Raw genomic sequence first — 15,692 nt, forward strand, 5'->3', positions numbered from 1 at the left:
GGACAATTTATACTCATAACAGGAACAATTCATCAGGAGGAAGTCTCAATCCTGAATATTTATGCCCCTAATATAAAAATACCCATAAATGTAAAAGAAATATTACTAGAACTTAAAACATACATCAAACCCCAAACTCTAGTAGTAGGAGATTTCAACACTCCTCTCTCACCAATGGACAGGTCAACCAGACAGAAACTTAACAGAGAAATAAAAGAACTAACAGATGTAATGAACAAAATGGACCTAACAGACATCTATAGAACATTCCACCCAAACAGAAAAGAATATACCTTCTTCTCAGCATCTCATGGAACCTTCTCAAAAATTGATCACATAATCGGTAACAAAGCAAACATCCATAGATATAAAGAAATTGGAGAAACCACCTGTGTACTATCGGATCACCATGGAATAAAGTTAGAATTCAACAACAATTCTAACCCCAGAAAGCCAACAAACTCATGGAAACTGAACAGTCAACTACCGAACCATCCCTGGGTCAAGAAAGAAATAAAGAAAGAAATTAAAGTCTTCCTTGAATTCGATGACAGTAAAGAAAAAACATATCCAAAGCCATGGGACACTATGAAAGCAGTGCTAAGAAGTTCATAGCACTAAGTGCCCAATTAAAGAAAACGGAGAAAGCTCACACAAGAGACTTAAAAGCACACCTGAAAACTCTAGAAAAAAAAAGAAGCAGATTCACCTAGGAGGAGTAGAAGACTGGAAATAATCAAACTGAGGGCTGAAATCAACAAAATAGAAACACAAAACAATCCAAAGAATCAATGAAATAAAAAGCTGGCTCTTGGAGAAAATCAACAGGATTAACAAACCCCTATCCACACTAATCAAACGGCAGAGAGAGAACACGCAAATTAACAAGATTAGAAATGAAAAGGGGGACATAACCACAGACACAGAGGAGAATCATTAGATCTTACTACAAAAGTCTGAAACCACAATATTGGAAAATGTGAAAGAAATGGACATTTTTTAGATAAGTAACATATACCAATATTAAATCAAGACCAAGTGAACAATTTAAATAGACCTGTAAGTTGAGAAGAATTATAAACTGTCATCAAAAACCTCCCTAACAAAAAAAGCCCAGAACCAGGTGGTTTCAATGCAGAATTCTACCAGAACTTCCAAGAAGAGCTAATACCAATACTCCTTAATGTGTTTCACAAAATAAAAACAGAAGGGTCATTCATGAATGGAGTGTTCATGAAGCTACAGTTGCCCTGACACCAAAACCACACAAAGACTCAAGCAAGAAAGAGAATTACAGACCAATCTCACTCATGAACATCGATGCAAAAATTCTCAATAAAACACTGGCAAAGAGAATCCAAGAACACATTCAAACAAGTATACATTATGATCAAGTAGGCTTCATCCCAGAGATGCAGGGCTGGTTCAACATACGAAAATCTATCAACGTAATCCATCATATAAATAAACTGAAAGAAAAATAACCATATGGTCATTTCATTAGATGCTGAAAAAGCATTTGACAAAATTCAACACCCCTTTATGATAAAGGTCTTGGAGAGACAAGGGATACAAGGTTCATACCTAAATATAATAAAAGCAATATAGAGCAAGCCGACAGCTAACATCAAATTAAATGGAGAGAAACTTAAAGCCATTCCACTAAAATCAGGAACAAGACAAGGTTGTCCACTCTCTCCATACTTCTTCAATATAGTGCTTGAAGTTCTAGCAATAGCAATAAGACAGCATAAGGAGATCAAGGGGATTCGAATTGGAAAGGAAGAAGTCAAACTTTCATTATGTGCAGATAATATGATAGTGTACATAAGTGAAACCAAAAACTCTACCAAAGAATTCCTACAGCTGATAAACACCTTTAGTACTGTGGTAGGATACAAGATCAACTCCAAAAAATCAGTTGCCCTCCTATACACAAAGAACAAAGAAGCAGAGAGGGAAATCAGAGACACATCACCTTTCATGATAGCCACAAATAGCATAAAGTATCTTGGGGTAACTCTAACCAAGGAAGTGAAAGATCTATTTGACAAGAACTTTAAGTCTTTGAAGAAAGAAATTGAAGAGGATACCAGAAAATGGAAGGATCTCCCATGCTCATGGATTGGGAGGATCAACATAGTAAAAATGGCAATTCTACCAAAAGCAATCTATAGATTCAATGCAATCCCCATCAAAATCCCAACAAAATTCTTCACAGACCTAGAGAGAACAATAATCAAGTTTATATGGCAAAACAAAAAACCCAGGATAGCCAAAACAGTCTTATACAATAAGAGTACTTCCAGAGGCATTACCATCCCTGACTTCAAACTCTATTTCAGAGCTACAGTAATGAAAACAGCCTATATTGGCATAAAAACAGAGATGTTGACCAATGGAATCGAATAAAAGACCTGGATATTATTCCACAAACATATGAACACCTGTTTTTCAACATGAGCTAAAATTAAACAATGGAAGAAAGAAAGCATCTTTAACAAATGTTGCTGGCATTACTGGACGTCAACCTGTAGGAGAATGAAGTAAATCCATATCTAACACCATGCACAAAACTCAAGTCTAAATGGTTTAAAGACCTCAATATAAATCTGAACATGCTGAACCTGATAGAAGAGAAAGTGGGAAGCAGTCTACAACACATGGGCACAGGAGACCACGTCCTACATAGAACATCAGTAGCTCAGACAATAAGAGCAACAATGAATAAATGGGACCTCCTGAAACTGAGAAGCTTTTGTAACGCAAAGGACACTGTCATTAAAACAAAAAGGCAACCTACTGAATGGGAGATCTTCATCAATCCTGCATCAGACAAAAGGTCTGATCTCCAAAATATATAAAGAACTCAAGAAACTAGACATTAAAACTCTAATTAACTCAATTAAAACATGGGGTACTGATCTGAACAGAAGTTCTTCTTAACAGAAGAAGGTCAAATGGCCAAAAGACACTTAAGGTCATGTTCAGTCTCTTTAGTGATCAAGGAAATGCAAATCAAAACAACTTTGATTTACCATCTTATACCTGTCAGAATAGCTACAATCAAAAACACCAAGATAGCCTATCCTGGAGAGGATGTGGAGTAATGGGAACACTCATCCATTGCTGGTGGGAATGCCAACTTGTGCAACCACTTTGGAAATCAGTGTGGCAGTTTCTCAGGAAACTGGGAGTCAACCTACCTCAGGACCCAGCAATTCCACTCTTGGAAATATACCCAAGAGATGACCAATGATACTACAAAAGCATTTGTCCAACTATGTTCATAGCAGCACTATTTGTAATAGCCAGAACCTGGAAACAACTTAGGTGCTCCTCAATAGAAGAATGGATAAAGAAGGTGTGGAACATATACACTTTAGAGTTTTATTCAGTGGTAAAAAACAATGACTTCTTGAATTTTGCATGCAAATGGATGGAAATAGAAAATGCTTTACTGAGTGAGGTAATCCAGACCCAAAAAGAGGAATATGGTATGTACTCACTCATAAGTGGATTCTAGCCATACATAAAGGACATTGAGCCTATAATTTGTGATGCTAGAGAAGCTAAATAAGAAGGTGAACCCAAAGAAAACCATACAGTTATCCTCCTGGATATTGGAAGTAGATAAGATTGCCAGGCAAAGTTGGGTGCACGTGGGTGAGAGGGGGTGGATAAGTGGAGATGGGTAGAGAGAAGGGACAAGGGGAGGATTCCGGAGAGCTTGGGGAAAAGGGATGGGTGGGATGGAGGAAGAGTGGATATGGGAGCAGGGAAGTAAATATCTTAATTAAGGGAGCCATTTTAAGGTTTGCAAGAGACTTGATTCTAGAGGGGTTCCCAGGCCCAAGAAGAGGTCCCCAGATTGTTCCTTGGGCAGCAGAGGAGAGGGTGCCTGAACTGGCCTTGTCCTATAGTCACAGTGATCTTGCATGTTGCCATAGAAACTTCATCTGGCAATGGATGGAGATAGAAACAGAGACCCACATTGGAGCACTGGACTGAGCTCCCAAGGTCCAAAAGAGGAACTGAAGGAGGGAGAACATGAGCAAGGAAGTCGGGACCACGAGGGGTGCCCCCACTCGCTGAAATAATGGGGTTGATCTAATGGGAGCTCACCAAGGCCAGCTGGACTGGGACTGATGGAGCATGTGGTCAAACCGGAGTCTCTGAACGTGGCTGACAAGTAGGTCTGACTGAGAAATCAAGGACAATGGCACTGGGTTTTGATTCTACTGCATGTACTGGCTATGTGTGAGCCTAGTCTGTTTGGATGCTCACCTTCCTAGGCCTGAATGGAATGGGGAGGAACTTGGACTTCCCATGGGGCAGGGAACCCTGACTACTCTTTGGACTGGAGAGGGAGGGAGAGGGGAAATGGAGGGAGGGGGATGGAAATGAGTGGAGGGGAGGAGGTGGAGAATTTAATGAAAAAAATTTAAAAAATTATCACATTTAGTAAGTTCTCTAGAACACGCTAGATGTGAGTCATAGGGAAGCCCATAAATATATGATCTCTCCGTCTTAGTAAAACTAACCATACGTTCTCAAGTGAAGGTGAAATTACTAATGAATCCATTTAGTGAATAGATGAAATAAGGAACAAGAATATCACAAAACTCTGTTACTCTGTTCTCACCAATGATCACTGTTGGGAAGGGATCAATGGCATGAATTGGGATGTAAGTATCTGTAAATATTCAGGATATCTAATATGTAGTCCCTGTAAAAGTGTCATCAGAACACCAAGGGAGTCACATCCCACACCTTGAGAACCATTGATCAAATGCTTGTTTTCAAGATTTATTTTTTAGTTACAGTTATGTGTGTCTGTGTCTGCATTAAAATGAATATAGTCAACTCCACAGTCCAAAGGAATATGATCCTTTTTTAATTAGAGTTGTCTCAGCACTGTCTGAAGTACGTGCTGGCAAGAGCTCATCAGTTTATTTGCAAGAATGACATGTACACTGAAATGATCAAGTATGTCTCCAACTTTATTTCTATTTCTTTAAATAGTCCCAGAAACTTCAACAAAATGGTTGCCTAAAAAAGATGTTCACAATGACAACACTGGTTGACAGTCCAAAGCATAACTGAACACAACTCAGATATCAAAAGAGCATGGAAGCTCATTGGCAAAATAAACATTTACATAACATCTCTTCATCTATAGGTCAAGGAACTCCACCAAAGGGATTGGGCAAAGATAATATAACTGTCAAAATATGAGGAATTTGACTGAAACATTGTCATCTAAAATGACATATTAATAGGAGAGAGAAAAATTTTCACATTTTCCTGTCACTAACACAAAGAATTATACCTACTGAATGCCAGAAGAAAATTACTGACATTTGGGGATGAACACTCTTAATGTTTCTCAAATAGAGCAGAGTAGTCAGATTAAAATCATGTACACAAAAATAAAGTCACAGTTATGTCAGCATTAAAAATTAACAATAAAAGAAAAATACCATCTACTTGAGTGTGTAAGGCATAGACTTATGTAACATTAGGTTGGGCACCATTCTGTAACATGAGGGCCTGCTTGTTGGGGTTTCTGTCCTGCCCAGTTCCCCACAGCCAGCAAACCCCAAAGAAAATCACAGAGATCTCCATAATTATAAAATTGATTGGCCCATTAGCTCAGGCTACTTATTAGCTCATGTAGCTTATATTAACCCATTATTCTTATCTATGTTAGCCACATGGCTTGGTACCTTTCTCAGTGGGGCAGTTCACATCTTGCTTCTTTGGTGATTTGGGCAGAACTGTGGAGGGAGCTTCCTGCTTCTCAGAATACTCCTGTTCTCATCGCTCTGCTTCTACTTCCTGTCTGGTTGACTCACCTATACTTCCTTCCTGGCCAATCAGCATTTATTTAAAACGTGATTGACAGAATATAGACAATTCTCCCACACCAGACTTAAGTAATGGTATCTGAGTAGGGACCAAAGGAAAAGATGAGTGGGATAGTGATATAATTTTATTTTAATTGAAACATATCAAAATAAGAAAAAATAACATTAAAAAATACAGATCTTTTAGTAAGTGTTACTTCTGAAACCACAAAACAGAATTTACAATTTAAAATAAAGAAAATGAACAGTTGCTTTCAAGAAGCTCAAAGATGTTTCTACTAGAGGTTATCTATGCAAGTGTGTTGAGATGTTAACAACTCCCATATTGGCGATACAAAATAAAGTTTCCCCTAAAGGCTTCAGTGTCAGTCTAAAAAAATAATTCTTGCTCACTTAAAGTGTGAGGTATTCACTTATTGCTTGTTTCTTAATTGTACTGCACCAACTTTTATAATGTCTACAGATCTGTCTGTCTTAGTATTTGTACGCAAGCCTTCTATTATTTCTGTCCTGTTTATGCTGATTTTATTTCTACAACTGAGTTGGGTGCTGACAAACTAATTTCTTTCATATTTTTGGGTAGTTCCTAGATGTACATATACATACCATGTTGTCAAGTTGCATGGTATAGCTTTTAAAATTTGACTTGTAGGCATTTCTTCCATAATCAATATTGTAAAGGAAGGTAAGAGATGAGGTTTTACTAACCATTAATAATGTGGTTTATTCCAGTATCAATTTTCAGATGAGTCTAAACTTTTCTCGCTAGGTTTGAACAACTGCTGCACATGTCTAGGGGTCTCCAGTGTGGAGTTTACAAGGTACCATGAACAAATTATCTTACAAATGATGGATGGTTAAAAGCTTTCTCTCTAATACCAATTTTCTCATGTGTTTCAACTTTTGAAGAACTATTAGTGAGGTCAGCTCATGTTGCATGATAGACCTTTCCTGGGAAGATGCAACACACACTTTCATCTAATCTCCCCAAATGGGGACTAGCAACAGAATCAAAAATTAATGACACTGAATTCCATCTTAATGAATCTATAAGGCCTATATGTGTTACTTTCAGGATTATGGCAAATGTGCTGTTTAAAAGAGGGAAACAGACTAGAAAGCAGTGGCCACCAAGAAGCTCCACCCATCATAAGATACAGCCTAAGAACTCTAGATACCCAGAACACACTGCATACAACCTGTACAGGCATATCTGCAGGTTGGAGTGCATCCATTCATTCCTGATGGTTTAGTTCTTCAAAGCCAGTTTTAAGTATCATTACTGGTCTCTGTTTCTTCAGAAGAGTAAATTCTGAATTCTGTCAGGTTCCTATATTCCTGAGACGATTTAGAAATACTTCTTTCCTAATTAATAAGCTTCTATTCAGGATGTAATGATTCAGTGTAACATGAGGGACCGGCTTGTTGGGGTTTCTGTCCCACCCGGTACCCCACAGCCGGCATACCCCAAGGAAAATCACACACAGGACTCCATAAGATTATAAACTGATTAGCCCATTAGGTCAGGCTTCTTATTAGTCCTTGTAACTTATATTAATCTATTATCATTATCTATGTTAGCCGCATGGCTCAGTACCTTTCTCAGCTGGGCAGCTTACATCTTTCCTCTCTGGTGGTCTGGGCAGAACTGTGGAGGGAGCTTTCTGCTTTCCAGAATACTCCCAGTCTCTTTGCTCCACCTCTACTTCCTGTCTGGCTTTCCCGCCTATACTGCCTGCCTGGCCAATCAGCATTTTATTAAAATATGATTGACAGAATACAGATAATTCTCCCACATCATTTCAGCATCCAAGGAACTGGTGCACCAAAGCACATTCAAAGGCATCTTGATTTTTCATTGTTATGTAAATTTGAGGTTGATAAAGTAAAATACCTTATTGAAAATTTCCTACCTGGTCACATTATCAGAATTTTTCCTTAGGACAAACTGCCAATAACATTTCTACACTTGAAGTCTTTCAGAAATTTCAGATGTCATAAAGTTTCTCTTGTATGGATTGGATGTGCAGTGATCTCTGAGAACAGACTTTTGGATTAAGCCATATGTCACATTATTTACTATGTAAACTTTTTTCTCCAGTATGATTTTTTTCAAGTATTCTTACAAGTGAAATGCAGATAGAGACTCAGACAAATTCATTACATTAACATTTTTCTCTCCTTTATGTATTCTCTGATATTTTATAAGATTTAAACACTCAGTAAAGCCTATTTCACATTCTCTGCATTTCTAAGGTTTCTCTCTCGTGTGGATTTTCTGATGTCTTTTAAGATGAGAAGAACGTGTAAACGCTTTCTCACATTCGCTACATTGGTGAGGTTTCTTTCCTGCATGGATTCTCTGATGTTGTGTAAGATTTGAACACTGTGTGAAGGATTTCTCGCATTCATTACATTTGTAAGGTTTGTGTCCCGTGTGAATTCTCTGATGCACTCTAAAGTAAGAGGCACATTTGAAGGATTTGTCACATTCACTGCATTTGTAAGGTTGATGTTCTGTATGAGTTTTCTGATGATGTCTAAGATTAGAGATGCTCACAAAGGCTTTGTCACATTCACTACATTTGTAAGGTCTCTCCCCCGTGTGAACTCTCTGATGGACTCTAAGAAAACAGGCATGTGTGAAGGATTTATCACAATCCCTGCATTTGAAACCTTTCTCTCCTCTGTGAATTAACAGATGTTGTCTACGATGTGAGACACATGTGAAGGATTTCTCACAAATACTACACTTGCCAACTTTCTGCCTTGTATGAGTGAGCTGATGTTTCCTAAGATTTGAAGCCTGTGTGAAGGATTTCTGGCACTCACTACATTTGTAAGGTGTCTCTCCTGTATGGCTTCTCTGATGTACTTTAAAATGGGAAGCAAACATAAAGCATTTCTCACATTCCCCACACTTGTAAAGCTTCTCTCCTGTGTGGATTCTCTCATGTGCTTGGAGATGATAGGCACATTTAAAAGATTTCTCACATGTATTGCATTTGTAAGTTTTTTGTTTCATACATACTCTCTGATGTGCCCCAAGTTTGCTTTTCTGAATAAAACATTTCCCACATTCACTACATTTGTAAGGTCCCTCTCCACGATGGGTTTTACAGTGGCTTTTATCCTGACACTCACCACATTCTGTACATTGATAGTACTTCTTTCCAGAATGCCCATCACGTCTGCTGAAACTCAAATATGACACGAAGCATTTTCCACAGTTTTTGCATTGGTGTGTTTTAGAGTCAGATGATTTACCACAGTCTGTAATTTTGTGTTGTTCCTCTCTAGTGTGACTTCTTTGACTAATGATGGAACACACTTTTAACCATTTCTTACAGTCTTTATACTTGAGAAGTTCTTCACCAGTATTCCCACGTTCGTCACTCTTTAGGACTGTAAAACAGGCAGAGGCTTCCCTCTGGTCACAGCAGCCATACTGGTTGCAGTTCTTTGTAAGATCACTTGTGTTATAAGGTGTACACTGGACAATTTTATCGGCCGTTTTCCCAATCCCATTACATTTATGTGACTTCTCTTGGCTACTCAAGACTTTGACACGTTCACCACACTGATATTTTTCTGGAAAATGAGCACAGACAAAGTTCATAGGGGTTGAGGATGTTGTTGACACACTGGAGAAGTGGTGTCTCCTTCCATTCTCTAGGACAAGTAACCCTGGAATTCTTAGAAACAGAGCTCTCGGCATACATAGTTGCATTTTACCATGATTACATGAAAGCTCAGAAGAACCATTCTAACCCATCAAACTGTAAAGACTGTTAGTATTCCTCTTACTCCTATATAAAATGTAAACCTTATAGAAGTCGGGACAAATAAGTAAAGAATGTGCTAGGTAACCCAGGCTGGTCAGAAACTCATGACATCCTCTTGCCTCAGCATCCATATTGCTAGGATTAAAATCATGCTGTCCTGTGCTAACATGACTTATTATACAGATGAAAACTCAAAAATACATATAGAAATAAATGAAATAAGAACCACAGAATCCACAACAGAAATAATTTTCTCTGTTTTAAAATCTGTTTTCTAAAATTCAGAAATAAATGAAATTTAATCTGATATTAATATTAATACATTCCAATCACTACACATAATATAATGCACTTTCTTGCTTTGAATATCCAACTTTTTTTGAACTCTGAAGTTTTCATTGACTAATAGAAGACTCAAGAAATGACTCACTATATGGAATTAGTTGCTCTTTCAGAAAACAAAGAATATAACAAAGGAAAAACACTGAAAGTTACATTTACTGCCATAAATTCCTCCATCTCTGGTAGTCTCCATACTGTTCAGAGAATTTGCATACATACAAAGAATTTAAATAGTAAGGATGAGTAAGATATTCCACAAGAAGAGACTTCTTACCTACAAAAACCAGATTGCTATAATTCTCCATCATCACATCAATGCAAAAGGCCCTCCAGGAGGACTCCAGACATTCCCATTCCTCCTGAGAAAAGTCCACAGCCACATCTCTGAATGTCAACAGACCCTGTAAGAGAAATTACCCATTGACCATGTGCTGCTAGAGAAAATGCTTTCATAAGAAAACAACTTCAGTAATTATAGATATTTTGTGATATAAATGACCCATGCCAATTATTTCCATAGGTGGTAAAAATGGTCCAGCAGATAAGATTTGCTTTCCTAGAGATAAACAATTCACATTCCAGTATATACATGACATAACAGAACTGATACTGGGTGAAGTTTCATTTGATTGGGATGATTTGGAAGAAAACGGCCCCCATAAGGAATTACACTATTATGATAGCTGACTTTGAAACTGTGTATGTGGCCTTTTATGATGATGTGTGTCACTGTGGGTGTGGACTTTGGGGTCTCCTATGCTCCAGCTATGCTCTGAATGACTGGAGTCACTTTCTGCTGCTCATGGAGCAAAAATTCTAAGCTGTTTTTCCCGTTTCCAGCATCATGATGACGCGCATGCCATGTGGACCACTTTCCTGCCATGATGTTAATGTAAGAAACTCTGAGAGTATATAAGCTAGCCTCAGTTAAATGTTTTCCTTTCTAAAAGTTGCTGTGTTCCTGGTTTTTCTTCACAGCAACTAAAACTCTAAGATAGGATACAATTCTCTTCTTATCTCAGCATGCAGGAGGCATACACTCCATTCATTAACATAGACACACAAAGTCTCTATTTATACAGTTTCAATGATGTGCATGAACAGATTTTCAATCCGTTTTTACCCCTTAAGTTTTTATAATGGCTACAAAAATGACCAGTTTGTTCAATGTATTGTTCCCCTTTATTCACCCTACTCTTCGATTGGTAGCCAATACATTTTTCACACAAACACACACAGCCAGAGGCATAAGCAGCTACAAAGGAACTTTTCAAACTAAGCAGACCTACAGGTAGAAGAGTGTTCCCAGTTGACAGCACACATAGTTACAGTATCATGCAGTATGATATTCTTAATATTTACTTCTTATAGGGTCTGAGTTCTCACAAGCAGCTCACCAGCCAAACTGGATCAATCCATTCTACATTTTGTACTGCTCTATTTCCTCTATGGGCATACCAGGTTTCCCCATCATTTATTCTATTTTCTATGTCTATAAAAATGGAATGGCCTAATAGTCTCACAAACCTTAATCTTTTAAAGATTAATGACATAACATTGAGGTCTAGATCCAGGGATATACCTTTATGAAGTAGATGTTGATATCAAACAGGACCACAGCGTCTCATAGCAGAGAGACAAGCTACAAGAAGCACATCTCTTCTTCCAAACACTGCAACTGTTCTCCTTGCTCAAATGTGAACACTGGATAAATCTTCTCTGCAAATAGAGCTCACCCATGACTATTCTAACATACTTAGTTGTGATGTTGAGTTGCATGTTCAATGACCCACCCTTTGTAGAATGAAGAGTTTGAATGTGGGAGGGAGAAGAATTGATGGACTAAAATCAGAGTTTAGGGGTTTTAATGGTAACTCTCCTTAAACAGCACATAGAACCAAATATTCTAATGTCCCTTTATGAGAATCATGAGATAAATACAGAAATCAGCATAACATGAGGTCAGTGTTATCTGAATTTCTCTAACAGTCAACATAGACAGCTAAAAACAATCCTGAAGAATCAAGATGTGGTTCATTATTTAATAGTTATGAAAATGTATATACACAATGACCTATGTGACAATGCATTAAAATGTAGTAAAATCTATGGTCAAACCGAATATATTAAGCTTTGAGAGAGTAATACAAACTCTTCATTGATTTTCAATATATTATTGCTCATGAAATTTGCTTAATTAACCATTTGAATCATGTAATCCCACCTTCTTTTTTTGCTTAGTATCTGAACTTAAGAATTTACAAGGATTTTAGGCTACATAGGTAGTATCATTTATGACTCTCTCGTTTAAGAAATTAGATGGTACAGGCTGCATAAGTTATACGACTTTCACAAATCTTCACCATAAATATAAACCTGGGGGCTGGTGAGATGGCTTAGTGGTAAAACACACAATCTTCTCATGCAGTGAAACCCAGATTGATTCAGGCCAGGTGACAAATGTGCCTGATTCCAATGCTGAAGGTTTGATGCCAACCCAATAGTGAGTGGGGAGGCTGTGACTACACAAGGATGTCCTGTTGGAAAAAAGGAACAAAATACAAAGAGAATACAAGTCTCTTGAAAATTTACTATGGAGCATTGAAATAAAAATATTAGTAGTAACTCCACTGAGACAAAAAAGATTTTATGAGTCAAAAAAGAACAACAATAACAAAAACCACATAGGCGCATCATCGTTGTGGGATATTAAATGACATTATATGAACTTCTTCCATTACATGAACTCTGAATGGTGCTGACATAATATTTAGGACTCAAGAGAGTGAGTCTATTCTAATTCTAATTTTTCATATATTTGTTAGTAATACCAGCAAAACGTTAAACAAATTTGTGTGATCACTTCCAAAAGGCTATTTCTGGAAGCCAATCCATCCCTGAATTAAAAACCATATAAGACATGAAACCTTCCCTCTTCAATAATATACAAAGACAGAAGTGTATCTCCTGTAGGATCTGGGCATCAATCTATTTCTTGGACCAGCTTATACAATAAACTTTTTTTTAGAATTGCAGGTTTCAAGTCAATAAAAAATATATCTAGAGAATGAAGTAAGAAAAAGAAAGAAAGGGATACATTAGATGTTATTACCTGAGGCAGAGAATTAAAGGCACACAAGATTTCAATATAAAAACAGTTTTCCAAGTAATACGGATAGGCCACTGACCTGAGACACATTTACCTGAGATACAGCCATTCTCTCTGATAACTCTTCTCTGTGTTTCTGTTGTAGTATGAAAGACCAGAATTCTTGTTGATAACTTGCATCAAGGTATCAAAACATCAACCTAGAATTAATATGAATGTTATGAAGAATGTCAAATCACATAAAAAAGAAAAGGAACTAGGCCATTTCACACAAGAAACAGTTGAAAAGGGGGAGCTGGAGAACTATGTCCAAACATACCAAACCACAAACCATTATTTCCAAACAGAGGGAAGACAAAGATTGCTAATAATGTAACCAAACACAGTCTTTAAAAGAAACCTAAGAATAATATACATATCAAATAGAGCCCAGTGGTGATGAAAACTTCAGAGGACATACAGATGTCATAAGACATTTCAGTTACAACTGTAGTAAACTACTGAAGGATGTAAGAAGAAATGGAACACAGTCTAAAAGAGTAAAGGACTCTTGTGCCACAGCTGGTCCATCCATGCAGAAAAGAGGCAGAAACCATCAGAAGGAACAACGTGAGTCAAGTGCTTGCACACTCAGGTCTTATTTCACCAGAGCTGCAGGAGTGGCATACAGCAAATGTGGGAGGACCAAATGACATTAACTCCTTTGTAATGAACATGTGATCACAGAAAGCACCTACAACTGTCACTCAAAGTTTGTCAGAGCTGAGATGTGCTTTAAGTGATATTGAAAACAACAAAACACATAAAATCTCTATTATATTTCCTATATATCAATAAAGACAATTTAAAAAATAATTTTGAAAATTAGCTCATTTGTATTGCTTCAAGAAGGTCTAGGAATACACCTAAGAAAATTTCTAAGAAATCATTTACGACTAAAAGAAAACAATAAAAATAATAGCAAACAAGTTGCATGCACTCTGAAAGAATAGGATCTGCTTTGTTTATGACTAACAGCAATGGACAGAATCCACGCAATCCTTATCAATTAAAACTGAATTCTTCCTAATAGTAAATATGGAAAGAGGGAAAACCCAAAGTTCAAAATTAATCCTGAGAAGGTGCGTTACTGGTTGTATCACAGGACCTGACCTCAAATCATACTACAGAGCCTCAGAGGCAGACAGATCTTATTCCTGTGCATGAAAAAATATGTAGAAAGTTGAACAGAACATAGAGCACAGCAATTAAAATCAAACTGCAGAGGCCCATTTTAGAAAAATGTGTCAAAGAAAACCCATGAAAGGAGAGACCGTTGAACAGTCTGTGTTGGAAAAATAGTTGAATATGTGAAGAAGAAAAACATGACTAAATGCCTATTGATTCAAAAGTAAGCAGACACTGTGTCCTAGTTAAATTTTCTACTGCGGTGATGAAACACCATTACCAAAAAGAAAGTTGGGGAGGAAAGGGATGATTTGGCCTACCTTACGCATTGCTGTTTCTCACTGAAGGAAGTCAGGACAGGAACTCTAACAGGGAAGAAACTAGAGGCCAGAGCTGATGCAGAGGCTATGGAGGTTGTGACTGGCTGGCTTGCTTCCCATGGATTGCTCAGTCTACCATCTTATAGAACCCAGGACCATCAGCTGAGCACCATGGACCGTGGACTGGACACTGGCCCCATTGATCATTAGTTGAGAAAATGCATTACAACTGGATCTCATGGAGACATGTCCTCAGCTGAGGCTCTGTACTCTTTAATTACCCTAGCTTGAGTCAAACTGACATAAAAGGGCAGCCAGTACAACAGATCCCTTTCCAACTTGGCACAAATACATCACTCTTAAGCCACAACCTTTACTTTATTATTCATCCCTAAGATCTCACAATAAAAACATAAATAACGTTAAAGTTATGCAGTCTTTACAAACTCAAACATTAAAATTTCAGTCTCTTTTAAGTAGCCAAACTCCTTTAAAATCCTAAGTCTTTTAAACTGAAATCCCTCTTGAGCCTGGACTCCAGTAAAATATCTCCTTACATCAAGAGGAGAAAATCAGGGCATAGTTACAATCAAGTCAAAGCAAAACCAAATTCCAACATCACCCTGTTGCTGCTGCTGTTCTTGGTGGTCATCCCACGGTACTGGCATCCTTATAATGCTGTGGTCTCTGCTGCAGCTGGGCTGCACTTTCACCAATAGCCTTTCACAGTCTCTCTTCATGGTGCCAAGCTTCTATTTTGCATGACTCCTTCAATCCTGGTTGCTGAGACACCACTGACTGCCTCTTCACCAGCGACCCCTCCTGGCCTATCACAGTGGCAAGCCTCATCTACTCCCACGGCCACTTTGGAATACAGCTTTACTATGTTCTGAGGAAACACTTCCTAGAATATTTCACTTCACTGATGCTGCTCTTAATTACCTCGACTTTCTTAACATCAGCTGACCAGCATCAAGCATAACAGCAGCATAAGTGTTCCTTCAGTAGCTCCGGTATCTTGTTAACCATAGCTGACTCTCCAGACCCAGCTAACCAAAAACACAGAATCTCAATTGGAAATAACAAATGACCCAAATAG

The 15,692-nt window shown here is 37.8% G+C and overlaps 1 protein-coding gene across 1 annotated transcript in view; it reads right to left on the reverse strand.

Moving 5' to 3' along the window:
* LOC148121268 (uncharacterized) overlaps window positions 1-15,333 on the reverse strand; it is a 59,053-nt gene extending 43,720 nt beyond the window's left edge. Inside the window, exons 1-3 of the mRNA XM_087909506.1 lie at window positions 15,181-15,333; window positions 10,272-10,398; window positions 8,129-9,461 (exon numbers count right to left, since the gene is read on the reverse strand). Of these exons, the coding sequence (XP_087765632.1) occupies window positions 8,129-9,461; window positions 10,272-10,398; window positions 15,181-15,333 (1,613 nt within the window). The remainder of the gene's footprint in view (window positions 1-8,128; window positions 9,462-10,271; window positions 10,399-15,180) is intronic.
* Between the last annotated feature and the right edge of the window lie 359 nt (window positions 15,334-15,692).

The sequence above is a fragment of the Myodes glareolus genome, chromosome 8, assembly GCF_982192425.1.
Source record: "Myodes glareolus chromosome 8, mMyoGla1.1, whole genome shotgun sequence".
NCBI lineage: Eukaryota > Metazoa > Chordata > Mammalia > Rodentia > Cricetidae > Myodes > Myodes glareolus.